This window comes from Parasteatoda tepidariorum, chromosome 2 (assembly GCF_982258835.1).
Source record: "Parasteatoda tepidariorum strain Cologne lab strain chromosome 2, Ptep-v5.0, whole genome shotgun sequence".
NCBI classification, from domain to species: domain Eukaryota; kingdom Metazoa; phylum Arthropoda; class Arachnida; order Araneae; family Theridiidae; genus Parasteatoda; species Parasteatoda tepidariorum.
The window spans coordinates 113106899-113134855 of record NC_141756.1 but is presented as its reverse complement, the minus strand read 5'-3'; the positions used below and the strand labels follow the sequence as shown (position 1 = coordinate 113134855).

Genomic DNA, 27957 nt, shown 5'->3' with positions numbered 1-27957 from the left:
TCATTTCAATTAATGTTGTTATAATGTTTTTTTAAAATTTGGTTTGTCTTGTTTTTGTATAACTTTGTGAAGTCATGAATAGTTCTTGGAATTAGACATGGTAAAGTCATGAAAAGCCATGGATTTGAAAATCTGAAACGTAGCAGATACCCTGTACATAATTTCATTTGATATTTGTTAAATTTTTTACATTGAAATGTTCTATTGAATCCAGCAATTCTTAAGCTATCAACTGCTTAAATACTATCAAATGAGTAGATAATATCATGTTTTATTGAATTTTTAAATTCAGTACTATTTATTTAATATAATTTTATAAAAATCTGGAAATTTTTAAAGAATATCGAAAAAAGAAAAAAAATTAAGCTGGAAGAAATTTTTTCTGAGCACATAGTTTAAATGACACTTTGTTTGAAATATTTTAGCTTCTTCCATTTTTTTTGTTTAAAACCTATTTTATGTTTAAAAACATTTATATTGCATTGACATTCACCATTAGTTTGTTAAATTAATAGAAACATATTTTATCTTTACAAATTTTTATATGTGAATTTTTTGAATTTTCAAGGCTATCATTTAATTACAAATCTATCATTTTGTTTTAAGTATCTTACACTTTTTATAGTTGAAAAGTTATTTTACTTTAACTGTATTTGATTTTTAAACTATTATTAGTTGCCACTGAGCTCACACCAGTGCAAGCTGAAGCTGTTCCTTTTCCTTCGGTTGAAGGACAGCGAGGTCTATATGGTCGTTTTTGTGACTGGATGACAACTCAATTTTCTGAATTAGTTGAAGACTTTTCTGAGCCTGTTGTTGTTGATAATGATGATGATAGCACAGAAGATGATTCTGAAGGAGATCCTTTGACAGTTCGCAAGTGAGCGCTATTTCTTTATTGCCTTCTATTTATAACAGTTGTATATTCATTTTAGTTATTCAAGAAATTTTATCGGCTTAGAGAAAAATATTTTATGCATAAGAAACTTATAATTTTTTAAAATGCACCATTAAGATAATAATTTTGATATTGATACGGTTAGGGTGTTCCTTTTTTTCTCTTAGGATTCATTAGTAGTATTTTTCTCAGTGGAACCTGGGGAACATTTTCTTGGTGCACAAAGTTTTGTATTCATCAGCCAAGGTTTATACTTAAAGGGAAAAAAATGTACTTCATCATTTATTTTATTTCTTCTGCAGTTTACAATTCTATTAAAATTTCCTTATATTAAAATTTCCTAAGTATATTTCCTTCTTAATCACAATGCTAACTAGTTATGTAGAAGTGCAAAATCTTTTTTTAATAAAAAATTGCTACATTGCAAAGTAAAATTTTCAGTCATTTGTAGGGAATTTCTGTTTTTTCCTCAGATGCAATTGAGTACAACACTACAAAGTAAGATTTTCAGTTATTTGTAGGGAATTTCTTTTTTCTTCTCAGATGCAATTGCAATTATTTTTTTAATTGCAATATCTTCCATTTTTAGAATGTCTTAAATAATAATTATTAATTTCAAAAGAAAGTTCATCTCTTAAAAATTTTAAGTATATTTAAAAAGGAAAAGTGCAATGTTCTTGTTTCTTCCTTGCATCCACTTTGATGTGTTTCATTTTGCTGTAAGGGATTGAGAAGTCCATTCTCAATCACAAGCAATCCTCAAACAGAAAATTAATTTGTCAGCATAACCAATAATATCTGTAGGATTGTATGGTTTCTCTCTGTTGTGCTTTTATAATTGTCTCTTAAAGGGTGTAACAACCAGGAAACTTTAAATTAGCTCTAAAGTATCTAATATCTGTTCCCTATAACATCTAAAAAGACTAAATCACAATCATTTCATAATATCTATTAGTTATGATGCGCTAAAACTGGTTGGTAAAAATTTATATGTGTTTAGTAAAATTATTATTCGATATAAACTTTGTCAATTTTGGTATTAACTTTTATGACACATTTGGTATTAACTTTTATGAATTACAGTCTTCAATTTCAATTTTTTTCTATTTTAAAAGTTTTTATTTTCATGCATATTTTAACTTAATTCTTCTTCTTAAAACTTTTACAATGTTCTATTAACAAACTTAGTTTTATCTGTATTATTAAGTCTTTTTTTTAAAAAAATTAATATTTTTTAGGCTTAAGGACAACTTAGTGCAATTTAGTAAGTATAATTTCTTTTACTTTTTTGATACCAAATAAATGAAAGGCTTGAGGCAAAAGAGTGCTAAATCACATTTTTTCCATCTTGCCACTCTAAAGCCTGGTTGGCAGGGCACTGGGCCCATGTCCAAGAGGGGGTGGGTTCGAGCCGAAGACTAATGTACTAAATGGTGACTGGTGCACATTAAATCTGTCTAGTCACAAAGTCATCCATGTTTCCATAGCAAATCATAACTCTGGGGGTACTAATCCAGGAGTTTCCTTGTCTTCTGGATTGGTTCAAAATTACACGGCTACGGATTGGAATATTAGTACTCATAAACCCAAAATTTTGTCGGCTGTTCAACGACGGTTATATATTGACCTCTCAATAAGGTGACCTGGGTTTGAATCCCAGCGATGGCTTGTCGATACAAATTCTACACCTGGCTTGCACTGACCACAGTGTTGACATAAAATATCCTCAATGGTAGATGGATCATGTGTTAGAGTTCCCTTGCTGCCAGGGTAACCATACAGGGTTTTGTGTTTTTTCTTTCTCAAGTGCGGGTTAGTTCTATCAAAAAGTCCTCCTTGAAAGTAAATTTCTCCCAAAACTTGATTCAGGATTTTCCTTGCCTTCTGGAATGGGTTCAAAATAGCAAGGTTACGGAGTGGAACATTTGAAGTCATAAACTTAAAATTGGGGCAGCTGTTCAATGCCAATTTGCCCTTGCCAATTTTGCATCAATGTTGAGAATTGTTTGATTCAAGCATCAATAAAATATATCAAGTATTTTAAGGGAGAAAAATTAGTTTTCCTGTGGGGTTGAAGTGATAATTCTGCAGACATTGGTTTGTGATCCTGTGGTGCCAGGATTGCATTCCCCGACATATACCCTGCTTCATCTATAATATATCTCAAGCAATATGCTCAGATACATCAGCTTGTTTGATGTGATATAGCTAGATTCTCATGATTATTATTATATATTTGGAATTTTTTTAAAAATAAAATTTGCTAAATGCTGCAACTGAAAAGTTAAAAGGTTTGGCTTATTTTGTCACTTTCTAAATAATTCTACTCTCGTGGTAACCTAAACTTTTATCTAGTGTCATGTTAAATATCCAAACATAGAGTCTCTGGGTAAAAATTATACTAAATTTTCTTTGCTCATAAATAAGGTGGGAAAAACAGGTTTTTTTTATACAAGAGAGCCTGCATTTAAAATTTTGCAATAAGCTGGGACTAATTTTCAGAAAGTTAATATTCAAATCAGAAATTTTTGGTTAGTTATGCAATTAAAATAATTTAATTTGCAGTACATTTGAAAATTGAATGAAAAAGTACCATTAAAGTAGTTAGTATGATTTCTTACTATAATTTGCATATGGTTTAGAATAAATTTTCCGTTTATGTTGTAGTGTTACATAGAAATTCTTTTTTAGCCAATGCTACAAAACCTGTCTCTTCTCTTGCTGATAGCTTCCTATCATTGCTACGGTGGAATTCACCAGGAGCAACATTGTTAGCATTTTTTGTAAGTTTACCATTGCTTACCTAATTATTTAAGCTAAGTTTTGTATAGCTGTTTTCACATGTTACGTCGTCAAATGCATTTTGATTATTATTAATGACCCTTTAAAATAATGACTTGAATGTTACTAAAACAATAAGATTTTTTTTTAAATTTTCAATAAAATGGGCTTCTTTTATAATCATTAACATACTATCCGCAAAACTAGTAAACATAAAAAGCACAACATTGAGACATTTCTTTGTAACTGTTATGTAGAGTTTGCAAACTTAAAACTATTGGGATATTTTCCTCTTAACTAAGCAAAGGACTGATCTTAGATATAAATGCACAACTTGCAGTTACCAAATAGTCAATATTCAGCCCCCCGACCTTCTAAAATTTATTAAAAAACTGCATAACAGGTGTGTGAACAATTTATAATTGTTCATCATACTAGTTTCGATAATTTTTTATTTTATTGAGTGTAACTTAAAAAATAACTTTTTTTATAACATATGCAACTTACTATAATCTAATTTTAATAAAATTTAATTTTATATAATTTAATTTTAATCTTTAGTTTAATTTAGCTAGAAAAGACTATGTGTGCAAAAAATGCTAATTTTTGTTAATTTAAAAAATTACACATACAATGTAAGCATCTATAATTTGTTATATTTTGATTTTAAATTTTTAAGACAAGTTGATTTTTTATTGACTGAGGAATAATCAATTGATATTGCAACTCCTGAAAGTTGCATTATTTTTCAGAATCCTAACCCCTTAAGAGGGAAAATTCCTAAATGTTTTGGGAGGTGGGAGATAGTTTTAAATTATCTGAGATGATGGCTTACATTCTCTCTTTGAAGCTTTTATTCATGTGCCTTTATAAATTGTTCATTTAGGGGAACCAAATGACGAATACTTCATAAACTACATTAAGTTAAAAGCATTGCTTAGATACAAACTAAAGTATGGGTGTTGTTGATTTTGATAATTGATGAACATTACCAATTATCAAGAAACTTGTATTGTTTAAATACTGCAATATACAAATCATGATTTATATAAAAGGAATTAAATAGGCTTTCAAATAAAAATATTCAAATACTTTTTTTTTTACATAAAACTTAAAGTATGTTTATTTTTCACTATGAAATAATGCAGATTAATTTTTTTAAAAAAATGTGGATTTTATGAAATAACTGAATGATACAGTAAAAAATGCTTTTTTGATACTTTATCATAAAAGAAAAATATATTATTCATTATATCTTATTAAGTCTTATTTATTGAATCTTATTTGTCATTTATGTATCCTTGTATACATTAAAGTGAGAACAAATGATATTCATTATCGTGTGCCCATCACCATTTCTGTATACTTTTTTGGCTTGTTGAGTCAATTACTAGTGAAAGGTAAGACTGAGTGTCTAACCCAATGTTCAGTTATTCTTTATCAACAAACTTGATTAGTTTCTGACTAGTTACCCTGAAAAATAAAAGGCATATTTATTAGCCAGATAGACATATTTGTTTGCCCAACAGGCTAACTACTATAATACCATTTTCATTTGAATTGCACAGATGCAAAAACTACACATTTTTGTTTCAATATCCAGCATATTAATATTTTTAACAGTCAACAAACTTAAAATTGTGGCTGGTCATCTCACTTCCTCATGCTTTATAAAGAAAAATTGTTGTCTTTAGCTGTCAGAGTAGAACATCTGAGCTACTCATTTCTATTATTCTTTTCATAAAAAACTTGTAAATAATATATATTAAGTGTCAAGATAAAAGATAAGTAGATTAATAAATCATTCTAAATGTCAGAAAAGTCAGAGGTATAAAACATTCTGAATGATAGAAAAATCATTAGTACTATTAATCATTTTAAATTGTCTGAATATCATAAGGCTATGTTTGATGGGAAAATGTCCTGTTTATTGTTGTTACTATAGGGAAAGAGACTGGAACTCTTATTTCAATTATTGATATTATACAATACCTTTATTATAGCCTTTGGGATAGTGTTCCTCTCCCAATGAGGAGACCCTGGTTCAAATCCTGGCAGTGGCTGGTTGATACGAATTCTGCTCTCTTCTCGCACTGACCACAGTGCTGATATAAAATATCCTCAGTGGTAAGCAGATTATGGGATAGAATCCCCTTACCATTGGGCTAACCATGGGAGGTTTTTGTGGTTTTCTTCACCATGTAATGCAAATGCGAGCTAGTTCCCTCAAAAAGTCCTGCCAGAAGGCTAATTTGCCCAAATGCTTGATCCAAAAGTTTCCTTGTCTTCTGGGTCTTCAGAATTACAAGGCTGTAGAGTTGAACATTGACTGTCATAAACTCAGAATTGGGTCAATGAAAAGAAATACTTTTAAAAGTTTTTCATGGACATCTTTTCAAGTAATAGTTTGTCGCAGTTATTGTATCGCATAATTTATGTTCCATTCTATTTGCATGGGCTGTTTACTTTTTATAGGTTTATATGAATACTGTGTTTCACGGTTGACTTCTTTCCTTGATCCTCTTCTTATTTATATCTCAACTATATCACGTAAGGTTTTCCTTTCTTTCCCTTCTAACACAATGCCCATGTAGTTTTTTTTTTAAACTAATCCTTTTTTATGTACACTAACAATGTAAATTTCTTACATCCATTTTTTTAATGAAATGTCAAATTTTGTATGTAAAAAAAGTTTCGTTATTTTTGTGCTGAAAATATTTAGCTGCATGTTAAGTCATTTTGGTATTTATTATTGTAAGTGAACTTCACAGAATATTAGTTAATATTCTGTTGAAAATTTAATTATTTTGTTCGCTATCAATAGTTTTGTGTGCATAATATGGTTGTAATCTGCTCAATATGTTAAATTCGAATTGTGATGAAAAAATAATTATCTTTTCTTTTCAAGTTAGATTTCTTTTTCAATAAATAGATATTATTAATTCTTGGAACATAAATATAAATTTGCTCTTAAATTAAGAATCTTAACTTTTTATAAAAATGGTAGTTAAAGAAATTCATTTGTCTGTAAAAAAAATAAAAATAATCTATAGAAGTCCCCATCAAATGGAAAGGTGATTCAATTATTTCATTTCTTTATATTTTTTAATTTTTTTTTTTTATTCTTTGAAATATTTTCCATTGAACCAAATTTTAAAATTGTAAGTATTTTAAAACTTTTTGAAAGTTCAAGCTTTAAAAATGCTTACAAATAAAAAAAAAAGAGCATTTAAAACTTATTTGCTTAATTTATTGAATCACATTTTAATTAATGCATGAAATGAAACAAAAAAATTCAAAAAGACTACTTTGTTACCTAATGAATATAGACATTCTAGCCATATAGGTTCGGATCTTGTGGGTTGATATGGAGGAGGTTGAATCTCTTTTACTGTCTGAAGGGGACATTTTAACTATGCATCAGATATTAATTATTAAATTTAAGGATTTTTGAAATATTACTTGTAACAATCTGATTAAAATTTTGATTTTGTAATACAGTTTTTAAATAGTTATTGATGTAGATTATTTAATATGCTATTCATTTGTGTATTATCTAATAAGTTTGATTTTAAATTATTACCTAAATATTTTTAATAGTGTTAATGTCAGAACTTAATAAAATTAAAATAAAATGAGTAAGTTAATTTTAAAATAAACTTAAACAAGCCTGCTATAAAAAACAAGTAAATTATACTTTTAGCATGAAAATGTTAAGTATGCTTGAAAAAAGTTGTGATTCAACTTGTATTGAAATTAATTGAATAAATTTCATATTTTCTAATTTTTTTTTCTTAAAATAGTTATGTCTACATTTTTCTATAGTTGCATAACAAATTCTACTATACTTTGCATGGGGATAGATCTTTAGCATGTATAAAAGTTTTATTTTTATATTTAAACCAAAAGAAATAATATTGCTACTGTGCTTAAAATAGTGATTTTCATTTATGTGACACTTGTGGACATTTTTTAACTTACTAATTTAAATATTTGTGAAAATGTTTTGACAAACATGAAATACATACTAACCACACCTCTCTGGTGTGTAGTATGTAATGAAAAATTTCATTGAAGAATTATAAATAAAGATGAAAATCAGTAATAGTAATTATATTATGAAGGTACTGTCCACTAATGAAGCATTAAAATGCTCCTCATTCATATTTTTGTAAAAAAAAAAAAATTGCAATTACTTTGAAAAACTTTTTTGAGCAAACAAAAGTGTATATATGACCAAACTTTTCTTGTTTTTGTACATTCTCTTTGGACAAATAAAGCAACTGAAGACATAATTTTTGTTCTACAAATTATTCAATGACTAATGCCCTATAAATGCCGAATTATTTTTCAAGTTACACATCAAAGGTACAGTTATCTTTAAAACTATGCATACAGCTTGCAAAACTGAAAACAAAAATAAAGAACTCAATTTAAAAAAAAAATAATAATTTTTTTCCTAATTTTGATTACAATTTATCAATTATTTCAACAAAGATTTCCTGGATATCTCTTCTTTGAGATTAACTCTGAATTTCAGAATCTGATTAAGTAGATGCTCGAACATTCTTTAACATATTCTTTGTATGCAACATACTTGAGTTATATAAATTGCAGATTAACTATGTATTCCAAAAATGAGTCAGTGCCCATTTTTTTGAATACATGTTCATTACTAGTTTTTAAGTAGCCATTTATTCTGGATCAAAAATTCATAAAGTTTAATACGGTTTAAAAAAAAATACTAAGTTGCTTCAGAAAAAAAACCTGCTAAGACAAGTATATTTGTTGATTGAAAATATTTTGATATAAAATAATAATTATGCTGATATTCAGCAATTATGTGGATAATTGTAATGTGGTTCTTCATATCTGCTGCACAATTCGTAGAGCAATAATAAATAACAATAATTTGTGAGTTGGCCTATATTTGGAAACTTATTTTAACACATTTCTGGGTTTTTGTGGTTTTTCTCTCCATGTAAAACAAATGCAAGTTAGTTCCAGCCAAAAGTCCTTCACGAAATCTAGGTTCTCCCTGTTCTTGATCTAGGAGTTCCCTTGTCTTCTGGACTGGGATCAAACTTACAGGGCTATGGAGTTGAATATTGATAGTCATAAACTCAGAACAGGGTGGGCTATACAACACAGGTTATAAAGTAAAAATATGCTGAACAACTATTGAATATTCTTATGGTGCAGCAACCTTAATAATTTTCATTTATTCAGTAGGCTGAATTTGTGAAATTTTTTACAAAATGTTTTACATTTGTACTACTATTAGGTGTACATTTAAGAAGCCACTGTCTTAAAATATATTTTTTATACTCTTCTTCTTTATTTTGTAAAGTCTTTCCTGTATATATGTAATGGTTTCCAAAAATATTTTTACTTCTATTTGCATTTATGTTTAATCAAAAATACTTTTTAAATAATTGTTTAATTAATAAATTCTTATTTGTTAGTTATTCCATGTTAATTACTTATGATATATTGTTTCCAATTTAATGCTAGAATCCTTTTTCAGAGAATGGCTTTTGAGTCTGAATATTTCTAGGAAGCAGGATCATGAGGTAAAGCTTGTTTCATTTTCTGATTAATATTTATTTTTACTATTAAATATTGATAAAACTGAAATATAAAAAAAAGTATTTACAATGGGGCCTTCGGCAAATAGAACATGTAGAATGTGGTAAAAATAGTTTAAAATTTTATTCAAATGTTTATTTATATGAACATGAGTAGCATATAACAATAGTAGTTGTAGAAAAACATATAACCAACACCTATGACTTATTTTTCGTATGCTAAAAAGGTGTTTTATGCAAAAAAAAAAAAAAAAAAAAAAAAGTTACGAAATTGTTTCTTCCCTTTTAACATCTTTGTAATTTGTACTAGTTTTTATACCTTACTTTTTGTGGTTATTTCAAATTAAATGCATAATCTCAAAATTTTTTTTGAACCTCTAATTTGAGATTGATTATTGGGGAACCATAAAACTGTGAGTAGGGAAGGGTTATAGTTTTATGATAATTGAAGTAAGAGAGGGTGAATTGGCTATTTTAATGAATATGAGGTTCTCATAATAATCCAAATTTAATTTTTAAGGTGGACCCATTCATTAATTTGTATACCTAAAATATTATTTTTAGATAAAAGTGTAGTATTTTTAAGTGAACAAGCAAAATTAAAAATTTGGCAGAAATAAAATAATAAGTAGAAGTTACAATTAAATTATATTCCTTCATATTAAAATGTAATAAATTCTTCATTTAGATTGGCTGTCCAAATTTAGTTTTTTTTAAAGAAAAAAATCTGAGTAGAAACAAATTGAATTATTGCATTCATAAATTTTAAGCAATAAAAAATACTATTTTTGGAGGTCCTAAAAATTCTTTTGTAGAAATATTTGTTAATTTGCTCTATTTTTAAAGAATTTATTGTAAATTGTTTCTGAGGCTTTTCATGAAGGACAGCTTTGTTATGATCTTTAGCTATATTCTTTGAACTTAAAAAAAAAAAAAAAAGAAAGAAAAAAAAACATGATCTCCATAAACTTTGAAATATTCTGAGAAAGTCAAAAATAAAAATTTGCTTTCAAAATCTAGAAGTTAAAATTTTGACTTTTAGGAAACCTTTCGCTGTAGTGTATGTGTTTACAATTATGAATAATCTATAAAAAGATAAGTTTGTTTAATTAGAAAGACTTTAAATTGTACTCTTATTGCATCATTAATAATTTATATTAAATAAATTTACATTTAATAAAATTATATTTTGGATTTGTTTCCTGGTTTTCTATTCTGAATGAAATAATGGATCATTACAGTCATAATATAACTCAATATTTTCTGTCACTGTAGGTGACTTCATACTACATAGAATATCATTTATATCTCTAAAGATTTTTTTGAATTATGACAAATAGATAATATTAGTTTTTAATTTTTTTAAATATTTTGTTTTTTTTACCAGAAAGATGTAATTTTGCTTTTACAATGATTGTCTCCTTTAATTACTTATTTGAGAAATTAAAGAAAAATTAATGTGTTTTAGGAAGGAGATTTGGTGGTGTCTGATAAGTTTCAACTGGTTCTTCATGTAGCTAGAAAAGTAGAGGTTTTTTGACTGCACATTTGCTCACATTTTCTTTACTATCATAGTTAATTACCATTAATATTTATATTATTTTGTACATTACAGAGTAAATTAGGTCACATGACTGATTGTGTAGCAAAGATTAAAAAGTAAAAGTAACCCTCCCTACTTCTAGATATTCTATATAATATCGGATATATTTTGTTTTACAAAGCTTGAACATATATTTTATTTCATGTATATTATGTTCAGAGAAATGTTTCAGGTCTTGGGTGATTAGAATTCAAAATTTTTTTTCTCTCTGAAAATATTTTTGTTTTAAGGCACGTAAATTCGCTTAACTGGGATTTAAATGTGCATTAACTGTGTTATTAGCTGCTGTTTTAAACAGTTTTAAAAGAAAAAAAAAGTTCATTTTAATTTTTCTTGATAAATTGCATTTCTGGTAAGATGAAAATCCATATTTTCAATTGAATTTTTAATTATTAATATTATGTCATATATTATAATTTTAAAATATCTTAATCTAAATTTGTAAAAAAGTGAAATAATTCCTTACTAAAACAGATTTTTTCACTGTATGTTATTGAATAGTATTTACCATTATTTATATTTTTATGAAGGGTGCCCTAAAACATGTTCTAGATTTGAATTTAATATTTTATGCATTAATCAAAAAATACATTTTCACTAAAAACCTGTGTTTTCTGTTGAAATTGAATATGTGAATTTTAGGGCTCCCTTAATCATTTAATTCTAATTGCAGATGTTTAATTATAACAAGTGATATATTTTGAACTTCAAACAGTGTTTGTACAGTGATTTTGTTATTGTGAAGTAATTTATTAGCATGTTTATATAATTTTCAAATGTTTAATTTTTATACTTCTCAGTGAAAGTACGAAAATTTTTTTTTTTTAATGCAATAAGAATTACATTGCTATAATTTTGACAAGCACACTTATTTATTAGTTTAAAATGTGCTAATTATTAGTATAAAATGTGCAAATTCATGCGATTTTCAATCTTACAGTTTGATGTTATGGCAGCAGATGGAAGTAACTGTCCATTTATATTTTGTATTCATTGTTGGCTTCATTGCATCATGTATTTTTTCTGCGCATCAGTTATTCACTGTAATGGGTGAGCATTAATTATTTTAATATTGTTTGTAAACTCATGTTACTTTTTTTTGGCTGCAATAAATGTTCAAATTTTTTGAACTTATTGTTTTAATTTTTAATTTAATGAAACCATTTTCTTTTGAACTTGATTTTGATAAAACTTGAACAAGAACTTGATTTTGATAAAATAAACATGACAAATAAATATTTTATATAACTCAGTGGCGCGACAGCCCATTAAGAGGGCCAAGGCCGACTGTGCCCATCTCAGTTTTCTTGACCTTTGGGCTCTGGGGTGCAGGAGCATATGTTCCGGTCAGGTGGTCAGCCGAACGCGGAACCCCCAGTGTTAGTTCCCAAGCATGCTTGGTACTCATTTTATCGACCCACTGAAGGGATGAAAGGCTGAGTCGGCCTTGCCCGGCCCAAGGATCGAACCAAGGACCTGTGGCACGACAGCGCGAAGCGCTACCGCTCAGCCACCGGGCGTCTAAATATTTTATATATTTTTATAAAAAAAAAAATATTATTTTTTTAAAAATGAATACAACTAAACGATTTTGATATACATGAATGTTGAGTTAAGTATTTAACACAAAACGTCTCATACATAAAACTTCTGCTCAATCGAGAAAAAATAATAAATACTTTTCAGAATTGAAAATCTCTTGAGTTTAAGTTTTACTAAGAAAATCGATTTCATTAGTAAATTTGATGGTTGATAAATTTTGATCAAAGATATTAAGATAAATAGCTTGAATTACCAACATTTGTATACTCTTATGATATAACTTATGATTACTGATGATAATAATATGGATGTGTATGTATATATAAAACTTGATGGTTAAATTTGTATCTCTCTAATTAAAGATTAGATACAAATTCGTTAAATTTGTATCTAAATTTTAAATAACATATTTTATAGAAATTAATATAATTAAAAACCTGAGTTTTCTTTAAATTCTTTATACTTTACTATTAGATTGATGCATTTTTAGCTATGAAAAGCTTATAGAATGACCAGATTTATTGACTTTCTTCAGAATTCAATTCAAATCAATTCATTTCTTCTATCCATGTATATCTTTCACTCCCAACTACTATCTTCAATTCTTTGATATCAGTGAGCAAGTTTTAATTATTTCTGTACTATTATACTATTTGTTTTCAGAACTACTAACTTAAAACTAGCATCAGGACTGGAAACTGTTAATATTATTTTCTGCTGTAAAAAGTACTTCTTCATTATTATTGTTCGAATGCATTTTCCTTTAAAATTGTGGCTGCCCAGTTACTATTACAATTTCTTAAAATTCAGTTGTGGTTTAATTTTTTTGCGAATTAACATAAGAAATGTATTTTACAGCTTCATACCCATTATTTAAACACTTGTGTGAACCTATGTTTAAATTTTAAGGAATTTCCATATTTATTTGGAAAGTCTGAAATCTGTTAGGAAATTAGGAAAAAAAATGGCTTGGATACAGATGAACCTTTATATAAATAAAACATGAATGGGTGAAACAATATATAGATGAAACAATGTATACAAATAGATGAAAAACCTATTAGGAAAGATATGACTAATGTAACTTTAAATTATAATTATTTTTTGTACCAAGTTTAAATAGATATCAGTTGTAATCACTTTTTTTAAAGCTGTGAATTGTTTGTAATCTAGCTACAAGAAAGTATCATCCAAGCTTTAAAAAGTTAATCTGTACATTGTAAGTTCATTTTTATGTTTTATGCTCACTATACTTTAATTTTCAGGATTTTATATGGGTGTTAAATTCTTCATCATTGATTACATTTTTCCTGATTTCCACAAGTGCAAGAGAAGCATGATACAACAGCTAGATTGTGGAAAACTTTGCCAACTGATGCACCGCTTGAGAGGAAGCATAGTAGAACAGAATTGGATAAGGTATTGTCTTACTATTATACAAATTATAGATTTTTTTAATATTTATTTCAAAATTTTAGTTTTATATTGATTATTTCTTTTTAAGAAAATTTTTGCTTCTTGTGGCTTTGCTTAATAGCTTCTGAATGACCGAACTAATTTTCAACATTTTGCTCTACTTCGTATCTTGTTTTGCCATATTTTTCATTTTCATGTTTTGAGTTGTATGTAAATGTAGCGAAAAATGTTTTTAAAGCACTCGTTTTTAATTATTTCTGAGTCAACTGTTAAAAAAATAGCATTGTTGCAGTGTGTTTTTATTTTTAATTTAATAAAATAAAAAATATAAGTAAATGAAATCTAGAAAAAAACCTAATTACCTGCTTAAAACTCTCAGATTATCCTAGATCATCTTTAAGAGGTTAGAGAAAAATTTTATGATTAATAAGGAGGCTCTTACAAATCACAATTTTAAAACTTACTACTGCTTGCTAACCTCGTAACTGTTAGTGTAGTTCATCATAGTTTGTGTAGCAAAGCTATCTTTGCAGTAGTCTTGTTTAATATCTCATCCTTTACACTTTAATATTTTTTTTTAACTTTATTTTAATTACATTAAATGGGTCCTAGTATCTGTATGGTATTCTTTTAATTATACTGTGTTTAAAAGCTTGTGATAGATAAAAATTGCTATATTTTAATAATTCATTTAAATTATATCTAATAATTTCAAGTATAATTTTAATTGAGGTTTACATTATATATTTCAGCTGGTTGTGAATCAAAGCATTTGTATTGGTACTTCGTTATCATCTGAAAATTAAAATTTTTGCAAACTTTTCAATTTGCCAACTACTGAAACACCTATTCCAGGTACTGTATTTTTCAAGCTTACTGGTTATTATTTTTTCATGTATCTAATTTCATGCATTTTTCTCTCAAGACTATGATTTACATACATATTTAATGATACTTCTTTTGGCTTATTATCTCATTTTTGTTCTCTAGTTATATTAGAAGTTATTTTAAATTAGGATATTAATTTGCATTTTGACTACATTCAGAGCCGTTTTTAAGGATGGGCCCAATGGGCGTGAGTTCCAAGTTCTGATGGGGGCCCGAAAAGTCAATAAAAAAAAGTTACTTTTTTTTATCCTAATTTCTTAAAAGAAAAGTTAGCAAATGAAAGCGTTTGAAATAAAATGTTAAAAGAAAAAATTGGTTCAGCCGTACCTCTCATCAGTCATGACACATTACCAGAACAGAAAAGGTGATAAGAACAGAAAGAACTGCTTGCATTATATAATTTTGGGAAAGGGGAGTCTTGAATGCCAGTAAACAATGATTGAACAATGTTTTATTCCGTGAATTTTGTTACTGTGCTCCTTCAAGTTTTATGTTGCTTAGTTTGTGTTCTGTATTCCAAATTAGAACAGCATTAACACTTAGTTTGGCCATGAGGGTGAAAATCCTTAATTTTTTTCCTTAAATTAGTATAAATTTTTTAATGTTCTTTTTTTTTTTTTTTAAATTTTCTTTCTTTCTTTCTTTTTTAGTTTGGCAAAGGTTATTATGTCAGGCAAAAGCTTAAAAGCGTTTTTCGTATAAATTTTCATACATTTGTTATAAATTATATATAAAAATAACAATTATCAAATTAGTGATCTTTCTGAATGTTGTAAAACACTAATACTTTTACACCTGTGTATGTTTTATGGCTCAAAAGTTTGCCACTCTTAAAGTTTTGTAATGTGTCTGTTACGTCCTTTCCTTAATTATTAGCAATGCATTTAATTCTGAAAGTGGCTTAAAAGATTGGTAACGTTATAATGTGTGCATTTTAGAACATGAAAATATGTTTGTGCACAAACACGCTACAATGATTTACTTCTCAAGAAAATGATTGCTTAATAGATATAGTTTTAACTAATCAGATGAGTAACCAAATCAATGATTGAGAAGTATTTAGAAGAATTTTTGAAGTAATATAGCTTTTAGCATCACGATGTCTTGCATTCCGTGGAGACAATTGGATAATGGAAATTATTTGGGATGAGTAAACTTGGCCCTTTTCATGCTGGACTTATAAACAATCATGGGAATAAGGGCAATGCACATACATCTTATTTATCAACTTCGATTTGTTATTTACCAAGACTGAATCGATTGATATAAAGCATAAAACAAAATAATTACAGAACTAGGGAAAGCAAAATATTTTTCTGTAAGTATTGATTCAACACATTTGATGTCCGATATGTGAACGACGGAATTCGCATAGACCTTTTAGATTTTTTTTTTCAATTGAAAGGCATAAACCTGAGTACTTGTCTGATACTATTGTATCTTTTCCTAATGACCAAGGCATAAATATAAGTGATTGTCGAGGACAAACATGACATTATACACCAAATATGGCAGGCAAGTACTCAGGTTTACAAGCAAGATTAAAAGAGAAATGTTACACCCCATTTTTGTTTACCATGTCAAGCACATAGCTTAAACTTTCGTGAACAGGCCGTGAAATGCGTCTTAGAGGATTATTTCCAATTTTTACAGAAACTTAATTTTTTTTCTTGAGTCCTACCCATCGGTTGAATATCTTAACAAAATGCTTAGAATTTGGACTAGTCGTAAAGTGTCCATCAGATACTAGTTATCCGCGCACCTGGAAGGTCATGAATTTCGGTATTGAACAAAATTTGTCATGATTGTAACTAGTTTTTTAAAAAAAAATCATGGAAAGTCATGGACCTAGGTCGCCGAAAAATCTAATTTTTAAAATTGAATCTCCCCCCCCCCCCATTTCATGTTGTTCCAAATATCTGAATTTCCATAGAAATTCCCACTGACAGTCATATTTTATTAAAATATAAAATGTTTTTATCATGTTCTTTAAAAATTATGGTGAAAGAAAAAGCATCATTTTTAGAGTGATATTTTAAACTTCTGTGATTTCAAAATTTTTGTTATTATTTATTCTCAATTTAGAATTCTAGTTGAAACAAGCCAGTCATTGGTGAATTTTTTTAAAAATCCGAAATGAGAACAGAAAAATCAGGAGTATTTCTTTCCTTTCCGATGTACAAGAAAAGTTTCTTTAGAATATAATTCTGCAGAAAAAAAGGGAAATTTTTTTTATTTGCTTTTGTATTTTTTCAGCTATTTTATTGCTTCAACTCTTTCTTGACTCTGTTTTTTAAATTTAAAATCTGTAAATATGAAGATGCAGAGTATAACAGTTTTGGTTATACCTATTATTTGAATTAATGTTATTATGATGCTTTTTTAAATTTATTGTGTTTTTGTCAGAGAAAATAGTAACTTCATTAAATCATAAAAAATTCTTAGAATTAGTCATGAAAAGTCATGAATTTGAACATTTGAAATGTAGCAGATACCCTGTAATTAAGTTAATTTTAAAATACATTGAAAGCTCAATAAATTTATTCTACATAATGTAATACAATCATGGTTCCTATCAATCTGAAGCTTCAAGTGACCATCATGGATTAAACCTTAGTTTTTTATAATGACAACTCAACCTCTAAACAAGCCATTGCAGCTTAGTGGTTTAGGTTATATACAATATCTATCCTAATTTCAACATACATTATTATTATATTACATTACATTTATATCTTTCATTTCAATAAACCTAACTTGTTGTTCACTTAATTAGTTTTATAAATCAATAAGCCATTTAAAATATAGTATTTTTTTAAAGACATCTCTTGTTCAATTTTAAAAATTTTTCTAAAGTAAGTCTAAGAATTCTAAAAAATTTATCTAAAGTATCTAATTCCAAGAAAAGGTTGTATCAGTTTGATCATTGATGGAACTATCACACTTATTATAGAAATGAAGCAACTATGTTTCTGTCTACTTCTAAAGACAAATTAGATAAATAATGCTGTGTTTTAATATGAAACTTATAAGAGCATTGTTAGAAATCACTTGAAAAGAAACTTCAAGTTTTTAATTGCCTAATTTAAAGAAAAAATTCTTGGGAGTTGTTTTCTTATTATATTAAAATGTATATTATGTTACTAAAGTATATTTTATTATTATATTTTTTTAATAGGTACTCCTTCTTTGTTAAAATTTGAATATGAGCTTCCCTTGAAACATGCTGTGATTCTTATTTTAAAGTAAATTACAAATTAAATCAAACTGCTGCTAAGAGATACATTTCCTCGTATTTACATTCAAAATACAGATGGTTTAAATTCTGTTGAATTTCTATATTTTTGTCTTGAAGAGGTGAAATTATATTATGAGAAATAATATGTTCTAATACTTTTTTTCAGTCAATAAATATTATCATTATATTTAAAATTATGTATGCTAAACTACTTATTAATTTACAATAATATTTCAGTTTCCTATTTCTAATAATTTTTTTTCATTATATAATTTTTTTCCATGTTTAACGTAAATGTTTGAAGTGAGCTTTATTTTGATACCATGAATTTTTTTATCATTTTCATTTATAACATCTGTTAATATCTAATATCTATAGTTGATATATTTAAAGTTTATTAATAATTAAAAAAAGTTTTAATTTTTTTGAAAAAAAAAGTTTGACTCATTAAAATTAGGATATTTAGTGTTTTTATCTGCTAAACATTTAAATTTTTATATGCACGATAATTATCTTAAATTCTCAGACTTAAACATTTTATAATTAAATGTGTGAAGTTACTAATATTTTTCTTATAAAGGAAGCACTGAAATTTTCAAATCAAGAATAACTGTTAATTACTCTATTATGATTATGAGTTGCCCTCGAAACAGTTGAAATGATGTATGGCAGTCACTAAGGAAACAGATTATTCTACTAAGTTGTAAATTTAATTGCAACTGTTAATCAATCCCAGACCCTGTAATATTCATTATTCTGAATGTTTTTGTTTTGTTTTTCATCTCATTTTTTTTAGGAAGCATTGGTGATTAAAGGTAATGAATATATATAGAAACATTAAATGGGCACAAAATACTATGGAATATAGATTTAATACTTTTTCTTCCTTTTTTTTATTCTGTAAATTGTTTGAGAATTCTGTGTCTGTTCTGTTTTATTCTATGTTTATTCTGTCCTTTTTTTTATTCTGTTCTCAATATTCTGTAAATCTGTTTTTTTTCTTCTGTATTCTCTGTGTTTTTCCTCCTAATTTTTTATTATGTGCTTTTTATTCTGAAAATTTTATTTCAACATTTTCTTCAAGCTCATATTTTTGCTAAATCATTCATTTTTTCTTATGAAAAAAAGTGTAATGCATTTTTAGGGTTTCTTTATTGCACTTAATAGAAAACTTATCCTTTTTCATATTTAAACTTACATTTAGAACATTGCTGCTTTATTTAAACTTGCTTTAATTAAAAATTATTGAGCTTGATTCACAGAATGTTTCAACCAAAAAAGTTCTAAAAAAAAAACAAATCTAGATATAAATTAAAATAAAACAAGGATATCATGCAAAATTTGAAATTTTATGTGAGCTTCAATTTTATTTATTGAAAATGTACGTTAGAAAAGGAAGGGTAGAGTGGAAAGTAGAAATGATTTGCTATAGGTGAGAAAAATAATATGTGTGTTGGCATGGGCAAAGATTTAAATTTTCAACTAACTTTTATAATTTGTAACAAAAAAAAATTAATCTACTGATGGAAAATTAGTAATTTTCAGAAATTCCATTTTTTAATGAAATTTACTGAAAGTTCTGCTGGCTGGATTCTAGATGTCACCATTTAAATAATGATAATTGTGTCTTACTGCTAGAACGTAAAAAAAAATCTTGTACAAAGCTATTATAAAACACAAAATGATATAAATAATTGTGCGCATATGTATACAGTGTATATCAACTTTTATTTTCATCACAGACTATCACTTCATATGTGTGTGAGGAAATTGAACCTGGAGTAAAAAGATGTTTTATTGTTATTGGAAGAAATGAAAAGCAGTGGAAAGCTTACATGGGGCACACTGATTTTTCTAATTTAGAAGAAACTGGAAATGATAGTAAGACTTTCTAATGAAAATTAAATTATTATCCATTTTATCTTACATTTAAACATTTTTAACCTTAGTCTCACGAATGTTCTAATATGTCTAAGAAAAGCGTTTTTCTTTCAGTTCTTTTGTTTTCCTATTCCTTAAATCAATATTAAAAAAAAATTTATTAAATTTTTTTTTTTTTTACTCTTTGCTTTCATAACCTGAATTCTTCTATGTTCATTTTTTGCTTATAATATACTTTTTTATTGGCATCCAGTTTCCATGTCCTTGCAAAAATTGAAATTTTTTGTCATACCATGGCTTTCATTATTTTAACCTTGTTATTCTTCTATTCTTTGTGTTTCTGCTCTTTAACGAAAATTTAAAGAATTTGTCATGGACAATTTTACAGTATTGATATTATGAGCAAAACTATATTGTTTTAAAAGCTTCTCACATCTTGTTAATAAATTTAAAATCTGAACTAATGTCATTCAATCATTAAAACTTTGTAATAATCTATTGGATTTTATTCAAACAACTCAAAAAGAGCATAAAACAATAGATTTTTGATTAAGAAATCATCTATTCATCAAAAAATTCTAGCAACATAGTTCTTTTATGAAGAGATAAATTATCTAACATTATAAACATTCTATTACTTAACATAAAAGGATCATATGTTACTTACATTTTTACATAAAGTGATTTATAAAATAAATTTGTTACCGATAATTTTTATTTATTTTAAATGTTTTCAGGTGTTAAAATACATCAGAAGTATGAAACTCAAGGAGTAGCATTGATCTCAACATATAATCTGTCCCAAGCTCTCCTACTTTTGCCAATAAGTCTGCCTAATCAGGATTATCGGTCTGTCCCCTGCCAACATCTCCTGTGGCTACTGCAGCTGACAATACTGTCCATCCAGTTACCGCTTTTGTACCTCGTCAGAGGTTTTTTCTGATGATGGTTAAAGATAAAAATGTAAGTTGTGTTTATATCATACAAACTTACTCTTAATGGCTTATCAAAATTTAAATAATCTCAAACTAAACTTAATGCATTTAGAGCTCTGGATATTGAATTAACCCTTTTACAATATTGAATTTAGAAAGTTCTATTTTCTTCTTCATTGTTACATTACTGTGATGTTCTTTCCTTTGTTTTAGGTTAGAAAAACAGTGTAGTAATGAAAATTATTTTTTTATTTAATTTATTTTTAATTTATTTTTTATGTAATTTATTTGTTATACTTCATTTTACTTATTCATTTTGTTGAAAATAAAATTTTACGAAAAATTATATGTATATTATAATTAATATGAATTATTATTATAATATACGTATAATAATATGAACATTGTAAAAAATTTTTATTACTAGTTAGAAAATTTCTGGTATGTCGGATATATATATATATATCAGCCCATGAAAGGCCAAGACTTACTGTGCCCTTTCCAGTTTTCTTCAGCTTTTGGTGCAGGACCAGATGTTCTGGTTGGGTGGTCAGCCAAGTATTGAACCACCAGTGTTTCATCCCTAAGTATGATTGGTACTTATTTTATTGACCCACTTACAAGATGAAAGGCTGAGTCAATCTTTCTCTAACCAAAATAGAACCCCTGACTTGTGGCTGCTCAAAGTGCTACCATTTAGCCACCAGGCCTCGTGATACATTTGTAAAATTTTTAAAAGCGAAAGTTTTGAAATCTTAGGATGATGTGCAAATGATTTTTTGTGGAACTTAGCAGATGAAGATGCAGTAGGATGTATTGAAGCAACATTGCTAGCGTTATTGATTCCAACAAAGATTATGTTTTGAAATCTTTAAATTGTACTTTTATAGCATATTTTAAAAGTTTTCACTGCATTATATGTTTGAAATACTCTTAAATGAATTGTTTTAATTTATTTCTGAACGTAAATTAAAATATTGTTTCTAAAATTACTTTTATACGCAAAGAAAGTAGAATGAGAGGAAATGCAAAATTAATTGTATACAACATATTAAGAATACTTTCTGTAAGGGGTAATTTGATACAGAGTTATTCACATATCTTATTGTTTGTAATGCATCTATATTTCACAATCTATGATTGCTCGACTTTACTAACAGTGTTTAAGTTGACCCCTTCATGTTCCTAAAAATTGACTTAAACATTAAGATATACAATCACTCTTTTAGCAGTGTGTCTTATTAGCTCTTTATAAATAACAAACATTATTTCAAGTGTATTTTAAAAAATTCTGCTTAGATAGCTGAGTAAAAATTATAATTGCAAATGATTATTAGCCAGTAATTACAAACTTGAATTGGGTGGAAGCAGTACTTTTCTGAATTTCCTTCTAAAAGGATATGTCAATTGCTCTTAATTATTTTAACATAAGACCTGTCTATGCTTCACTTATCAAACGATGACAAAACTTCTGAACAGCCTATTTTTTGTAATTGTTGTAGGTTTATTGGAATATGAGTATTAGTTACAATAGGGATATACAAGCTCTATTTGTTTGGGTGCACTGTGCGTTGAAGCTCTAATTCGTTTTGTTGTGTCCTTTACTTCCAGACTTTTCAATTAGTTAAGCTTTTTGGCAACAACCTTATTGTTAATATTGTTGTTATTTATCAATTTTATTGAAATAAAGTATGATAATTATGACTGCAATTAATATTTAATTAATATTTTGCTTTTTTTAATCTTAATAGTTCATGTTGCTGTATTTTCCTAATCCTTGATTGTTTTCCTAATTTTACTTCAAACTTGATTAATGGAATAAATTAAATAATATTTATTATGAAATACATAATTTTAAATGGTAACATTTTTTTATTAGGTTTCCTCTGTAATCAATAGGCCTATGTTTATATTAAACCCTGATTTTGCATCCTTTGGCTAAGGAAGAGAACACTATCACCAAAAAAAGAAAGAAGTAGTTTTTCTATATAATTAATTAGTCAGTTAATAGCGAAATTTATTTTCGAAATAAGCATGTCTCTTATTTAATAACAAAAGACCTTCCCCTACAATACTTAATGTTAGTATCAATAACTTCTGAAACTTTCACTTGATTTCTTTGAAAAAATTTAAAACAGTGTTCATGTACTTTGAACCTTTCTTCGATTTTTTTAAAAATGAAATATCATATTTAAGAAAAAAATGCCTTCAAAGTACTAAATACCTTATTGGAAAAAAAAAATTATGTGTGATGGAATGACATTAGAGCAAATGTTCAATGACAGCAAACATTCAAACGTTAGAAAAAATTTAAAATGCTTGATTGAACAGGAAAATTTAATTTAATGAAATATTTCAAAAGAAAAACTTACTGCACACGAAGGAATCTTGACCAATAAGCTCTCATTCTTAAGTACTTGGTCACAAGTGGACAGTAATTGGATGCAGCTGTTAATTTCAGATACTATCTTTCTTACTTGTCACGAAACTGTTCAAAATGCATCCACTCCCTACAAACATAATATGTAATTACTTCAATTTTCAGAAAAACGTTTTTTTTTCTTTCTAGTATTTAATTTATTTTTAAAATTTATAAAATATTTGCATAAATATGTTCTTAAATCTGTACTAAAAATTCTGTGCCAATCTGTAAATTATTTTTACTAATTTCTGTCCAATTGCTGTTTTTATGTAGTAACGTATTAACTTAATGAATGCAATAAATGTTATATTTAACCAGTTTATAAGTTACATTATTATTTGCATTAATTGTTTCTCAAAACTTAAAATTCAGTCAGTTGGAGCATTTTTGCAAAATGTTTAAACAGGCCCTTGAAGAAGTTTTTGTTCATAATTTTATAATAATTTTGCTCAATTAAAATATTTCATTCTATTATTATGAATAATTCACATTAGTTATTATTATTATTATATCACATTAGTCATTAGGGTGCTCCACAAAAACTGCAAATGAAGTGCACAGAACAAAGTGCTTTAACTTTTCATTTATTTAATAAATCTTGTGACAAAATGGAAATATAATTTAGATATAGTTAGAATAATATGCATTTTTCACAATATTATTCCCCAATACTTCACAATGTTCTCCTTTTACGGATTTAGAAAAAAATAATTGAAATACCCTTTCAATATTCTTCAAAAATTCTGTTGATTCACAGTATATGTAGTGAATTCCAGGTTCAAAGAGAACAAGGAGATCAGAAGTAGAAACAGCCATGAAAGAAGAAAAATGTACAATTAGAGAAAGCTATAGAATATCTACAGTGTTTTCTAATGACCAAAATTAAATGTGCAGTTATTATTAGATGATTTAACAAAATATTACACTCTGACTTGCTTTCAAAAAATTTTATATTGCAAAATTGTGAAATTAATTTCAGTTTTTATCACTGTCTGTTCTTCTTACTGCATTAAGAAACCATCTTGATTTCTAAATATCATATATCTAAATAATTCAAAAGTATAAATATTATTGTGTCATATTGTTGCAATGATGCTTTATAGGAAAAAGTAAGAAAATGTTGTATTTTCACGATTGTTTAACAACAATCAATCAATTAAAAATCATGAATAATTCTACTGACTTTTTAGTGTAAAATTAAATGTCTATTTATTACTTCTAATAGATTAAATATCTGAGAATAAAAAAAAAGAATGAAAATAACTATGTGAAATCTAATTATCAAAATATATATTTGAATTCTTCATCATCTTTAAGTTGAGCAATTTGTTTTGATACTGATAAAAGTGTGTTCATGACTGAGACAAACTACTTGATTTTGTAAAAGGTTACTTTACTTGTCTCAAGATCTCAAACACAGTTAATCCGATTTCTATTCTGTGCTAATGAAATTATCTATAAGGGAATTTTCTGAATTGTGTCATCAGTTTTGAACTTTTAAGAGATAACCCTCAAAAATTATTTTTTGTTGTTGTTAAAATGGGTGTGTTTACAGAAGCAAGATTAGCAGTTCATTTTCAAAACGTTTTATATACAAACTTTTGTTGCAAAGGGAAAAAAAAACATTTAATATACTAGTTAACTTGATAGTCTTCTCAAATCATAAAAATATCATCTCTTTAGGTCATATAAGGTGCATAATGTTTCAAACTGTACATTTAATGTATTTAAACGAGTTGTAAAACTAGTAAAATTTAGTAAGAATACCTGTAGAATGATGTTTATGATGAAATTGAGAGAATCATCTCCATCATTCTTTAAAAAGGTAGCTTCGACTGACAGTTCAAAATAAAAGGGAAAGTTTATTTGATTTTTGTACCTTGCTGTTGGGATTATAAAAATATTATAAATAAATCATTGTGTTATTTACAAATATTATTTTAGAAAAGTAGTACCCACTTCTTCCTTTTATGGTATCTGGTTAACTATGAAGTCTTCTCAATATATTTGAATGAAGAAACTTGTTTAATTTTTCAATAGCACTGAATTTCCAAGATTCATATTTCTTGTGTTAAAAGGCTTTCAAATGAAGGTTAGTTTTCTTGAATCTTTCATGAACCTGCAAATCATATTTAGCTATACTGAGCCATTTTTTAAAAAAAATTCTTTTGTACATAGTCAAAAATAGGATCTGTTATAAATGTAACCTGTTTACATGTTGCTGCCAAGTCTATGTCTCACATTGACTAAACCATTAATTCAAAAAAGGCTTTTGAGTAGTTGAATTCAACCTAAAGATCAAAAAATTTGTAAACACCTACATGGTTTCAAATCAGTGGTGTGCACATAGGGGTTCAACCAACGATTTAGTATTACACTAAAACTTTGTAAATAGCTAGTAGTAGATCACTAGCATATCTTTTTATTAGGAAATTGAATTTGAATACTTGGCTTACATTAAAAATTTTTTGAAGAATAAAATATAATTTTTAAGAAACCATAATAATGAATTTCAAGATGATTAAAATTTCAATATTTTACATTTAAGAATTATTTTATATGAAATAATACATTTGTTACGAAACAATAACTTCAATTTACATTTACATAAAATTGAATTTAATATATCGATTTGAATTTTTTTGTTTTAGAAGGAAGTAATGTTATTTCGGTGCATTAGATATTCGTTAGTCTCAAAAACCAATTCATTTTTTTAGATTTGTTTTTGATTTGGCATTGAAAAGTTGTTGCTAACGAGAATGAATACATTACTGATTAAAAATAAAATCTTGAAACCCAATATCAAATGCACCGAAAGGACATTACTTTCCGGTCCCCCTAATATATGTATGTTCCAATATGATACTTCCTTTTAAACTTTTTGTCCTCTCCAGAAAATATATTATTTCTTACCTCTTTCAGGAATATTGTCGATGGAGGATTTTTGCCCCAAGCATTTACACTCCCCGGAACTCTGCTGCTTCAAATCAACTGAGAAATTCTTAGCATCCTCTATATAGATCTGATATAGTTCCATGCAATAATCAATTGTTTGGTCACCTGAAGAAATGCTACCACGTTTTTTATACAGTGAAAAAAAAGCCTTGCTTAGGAATCTGCAGTGAGATTTTAGAAAGGGTATTGAATAATTTAATGCAATGTTTGCTTAGACTACTTAAGGTTTCTTTTCTGAATGGCACTGTGTTGCAATTTACTGCTGATATCAATACAAAAACTAGCATCTCATGTACTAATTCATTTTTATCTCACTCCGTTTTTTGTTCTTTCAAAATTTTGCTTTATTTCTTACTTTCCTTTTGAGCCTTAAAATAAAATTTTATGAACTTGATTTTCCAATGTTTGTTTTATGTTTATGACATTTAATCTGTGTTTCATTTCTCTTTTTTTTTATTGAAAAAAAAAATGAAAAATTAAACTATAACATGACCAAAAAAAAAGAGTGCTTGATAAATGTTTCAAAGTACTGTTACCTACCTCCAATTATTTGTGCGATAAATTTTTATTGTCCTTTGCATGTGTGTGTTTCTTTGAGAGTAGATCTTGTATCCAAAGTGCAGCTGATGCAGATATAGAGATATCTCTAAAATGACATCTGGTTTCAAAATCTCTAAAATGACATCTGGCTGACAAAGAGCACTTTTTCACTATCTTGAAAATGACAAAAATCAATTTAACATTCTTTATAAAAAGACAGAACAACGTGTATCTTTCATAACACACAATTTGTTCTCACCACCCATCATAACCATCTCCAAAAGAGCAATTCAAAAATATTTGCAAAGGAATGTTCCGCAGTGTTTAGGAAAAATATCATCAAAAAAATCTTCATTAAAAATAACCTTTTCCAATCATTACAATTTTGAAAATGAGAAGAGTAAATAAATTAGCACATTGTTCTATTTATATTTATAGATGAGTACCATAATAAGCTTGAATTTAAGGATCGTTCACTATTCAAGTTTTACATCTAGGTTTAGGATAGTCTACGATAGATCTTCATCACTTTGCAATTTTTATTTCACTTTTTTATTGAATAAAGATAAAATTTAATTAAAATTTTAAGTTGAGCCATCCACTAATTGCACAAAGTATTAAAAACTTTTAATCTTACTGAAATTGTGATTTTCTGAAGTTCCAATACTGTAGAGTTACTTTATAAAAAAAAATAATCAATCAAGATTTTAATAAAGTACGAGCTTAGAGCTTATCAAGCATGAACAGTAAAAAATAACATGATTTAAATTTGCTATTTTAGAAACTTTATTTACTTATTGTTTTTATCATTTTATTAAAAAACAATTGCTGTTTAGAATTCACTGATCACATAATCTTCATCAAACAGTTTTTATCATAGCTTTTTAATATTTAATTAATAACATGATCACATAGCTCTTTAATATTTAATTCCAAAGTTATGCTGAAACCTAACTACTGTTTTAATGCAATATTTATTTCCCCTCAAAAGTGCAAAAGAATTTTCTAAACTAAAAAATTAATGATTAATCAAGTTAATTTTTTTTTTTTTTTTTGCATTAATAGATTTTATGAACCTAAAATTTGAAAAATTGGGGTTTCAAGATTTTTCAATTATACTTTATCTATCCATTTGAATCTTAAGAACTTGTAAAAATAGGTTACTGATACTGGTTTGATGAAAAATATACAAACAAATTACTCTTAAAAAAATCATCAGAGAAATTTCTTTCCAACTACAATTTTAAGAATATTACCATGTTTTCTTCTA

At 26.9% G+C, this 27957-nt stretch overlaps 2 protein-coding genes across 20 annotated transcripts in view; one reads left to right on the top strand and one right to left on the bottom strand.

Annotated features, from left to right (window-relative positions):
• The first annotated feature begins 641 nt into the window (after window positions 1–641).
• On the top strand, window positions 642–26541 carry LOC107439517 (uncharacterized). 18 transcript variants are annotated; one of them, XR_015431634.1, is made up of 11 exons: window positions 642–880; window positions 2137–2162; window positions 3590–3681; window positions 9207–9252; window positions 10736–10798; window positions 10883–10926; window positions 11811–11920; window positions 13586–13631; window positions 13737–13831; window positions 14581–14683; window positions 19697–19835. XR_015431634.1 is itself a non-coding variant. In XM_087158066.1 (10 exons), the coding sequence occupies exons 5-9, from the start codon at window positions 10898–10900 to the stop codon at window positions 20776–20778; spliced, it is 579 nt and encodes a 192-aa protein (XP_087014192.1). In that variant the 5' UTR covers window positions 676–880; window positions 3590–3681; window positions 9207–9252; window positions 10736–10792; window positions 10883–10897; the 3' UTR covers window positions 20779–20798; window positions 26115–26541. The 18 variants fall into 18 exon arrangements, 7 of the variants coding, with proteins under 7 accessions (XP_087014192.1, XP_087014194.1, XP_087014193.1 ...); XR_015431633.1 differs by lacking the exon at window positions 13586–13631 and having other exon boundaries at window positions 10736–10792; window positions 13678–13831; XR_015431631.1 differs by lacking the exon at window positions 13586–13631 and having other exon boundaries at window positions 13678–13831.
• The window catches only part of LOC107451920 (uncharacterized), a 43867-nt gene continuing 20780 nt past the window's right edge, over window positions 4871–27957 (bottom strand). The window contains exons 6-9 of one of the 2 annotated variants that reach the window (XM_087158063.1): window positions 26688–26861; window positions 25152–25311; window positions 23143–23280; window positions 4871–5152 (exon numbers count right to left, since the gene is read on the bottom strand). The gene's annotated coding sequence lies outside the window, so the exon portion shown is untranslated. Of the gene's footprint in view, window positions 5153–20575; window positions 20775–23142; window positions 23281–25151; window positions 25312–26687; window positions 26862–27957 lie in introns of those variants that run through there. The other variant, XM_087158062.1, reaches the window with a different exon arrangement.

Coding starts and splice junctions, on each gene's coding strand:
- LOC107439517 (XM_087158066.1), top strand. CDS start 10,898: ATGACTGATTGTGTAGCAAAGATTAAAAA. Junction 13,832..19,696: donor GTAGAACAGAATTGGATAAG/GTATTGTCTTAC, acceptor TTTTCATCACAG/ACTATCACTTCATATGTGTG. Junction 19,836..20,572: donor AGAAGAAACTGGAAATGATA/GTAAGACTTTCT, acceptor AAATGTTTTCAG/GTGTTAAAATACATCAGAAG.